Below are 1,318 nucleotides of genomic sequence, written 5' to 3' on the forward strand. Positions count from 1 at the left end.
ATATCCCCCTATATCCCCCCATATCTCCCCATATCCCCCTATATCCCCCATATCCAGCCGACCTCTACACCCCGGAGCCGGGTGTCCCGGAACCAACATGGCTGACAACGGAACGGGAGCAGTTCGTCAAGTTCCGGGACCGGGACGGGGACGGACGGTTGGACCCGGCCGAGGTTCGTCATTGGCTGCAGCCACCGAGTCGGGATTGGGCCGGAACCGAGGCCAGACACCTGGTGTATGAGTCGGACCGGAACAAGGTGGGGGGTAATGGGGGGTATAGGGGACATGAAAGGGAATGAGGGCAATGGGGGGTAATGGGAGGGTGGAGGTGATGGGGGGTAATGGGGGATATAGAGGATGTTAAAGGGATTGGGGGTAATGGGGTGTGTGGGGCTGTGGGCTGTGGGGCTGTGGGATATGGGGTGTGTGGGGCGGGGGCTCAGTGTGTCCCCGTGTCCCCCCAGGTTCCGGTGGAGGACCCCATAGTGTGTACAGACGAGGTGATCTTCCCTCTGACCATCGCGCTGGACAAGCTGCCCCCCAGCACCATCAAGGCCAAGGTGGGACCTGGGGGGACGCTGTGGGGCTGGGGTGGGGCCCTGTGGGCACCAGGGGGTCTCGGTGCCCCATAGGGACAGTGTGGGGCCCTCGGGAGCTGGGGGAGCACTTTGGGGGCGGTTGGGGGGGCTGCAGTGCCCCATAGAGGCCGATTGGGGGGAAGGGGATGTAGGGTGATGTATGGGGTGCCATAGGGTGCCGTGGGGTGCCATGGGGTGATGTGTGGGGTGCCATGGGGTGATGTGGAGTGCTGTGGGGTGTCATGGGGTGCCGTGGGGTGATGTGTGGGGTGCTATGGGGTGCTATGGGGTGCCATGGGGTGATGTGTGGGGTGCCATGGGGTGGTGTGGGGTGCCATGGGGTGCTATAGGGTGCCATGGGGTGCCATAGGGTGCCAAGGGGTGCCATGGGGTGCTATAGGGTGCTATAGGGTGCCATGGGGTGCCATGGGGTGCCATGGGGTGCTATGGGGTGCCATAGGTGCCATAGGTGCCGCTGTGTGTCCCCAGATCGTGGTGACGGTGTGGCAGCGCGACGTGGAGCCGGCGGAGCTGCAGGAGGGGGGGGGTCTCGGGGGGTACCTGGGGCTGCTGCAGGGCCGGGCGCCCACCCACGTGTTCCGGCAGGAGCAGGGGGCCTTCAAGGCACAGGGTAACGCTGAGACCCCCCCCCAGAGCCCAACCCCGACCACAATGGGGCCCTTTGTCACCCCCACCCCACAGTGACCCCCCTCCCCTCAGTGTTACCTTGACCCCCCCAG

The 1,318-nt window shown here is 65.3% G+C and overlaps 1 protein-coding gene across 1 annotated transcript in view; it reads left to right on the plus strand.

Moving 5' to 3' along the window:
* MAP11 (microtubule associated protein 11) overlaps positions 1-1,318 on the plus strand; it is a 6,805-nt gene that overhangs the window by 716 nt on the left and 4,771 nt on the right. Inside the window, exons 2-3 of the mRNA XM_032441661.1 lie at positions 465-560; positions 1,068-1,277. Of these exons, the coding sequence (XP_032297552.1) occupies positions 465-560; positions 1,068-1,277 (306 nt within the window). The remainder of the gene's footprint in view (positions 1-464; positions 561-1,067; positions 1,278-1,318) is intronic.

This window comes from Coturnix japonica, unplaced genomic scaffold (genome assembly GCF_001577835.2).
Source record: "Coturnix japonica isolate 7356 unplaced genomic scaffold, Coturnix japonica 2.1 chrUnrandom476, whole genome shotgun sequence".
Classification (NCBI taxonomy): Eukaryota; Metazoa; Chordata; class Aves; order Galliformes; family Phasianidae; genus Coturnix; species Coturnix japonica.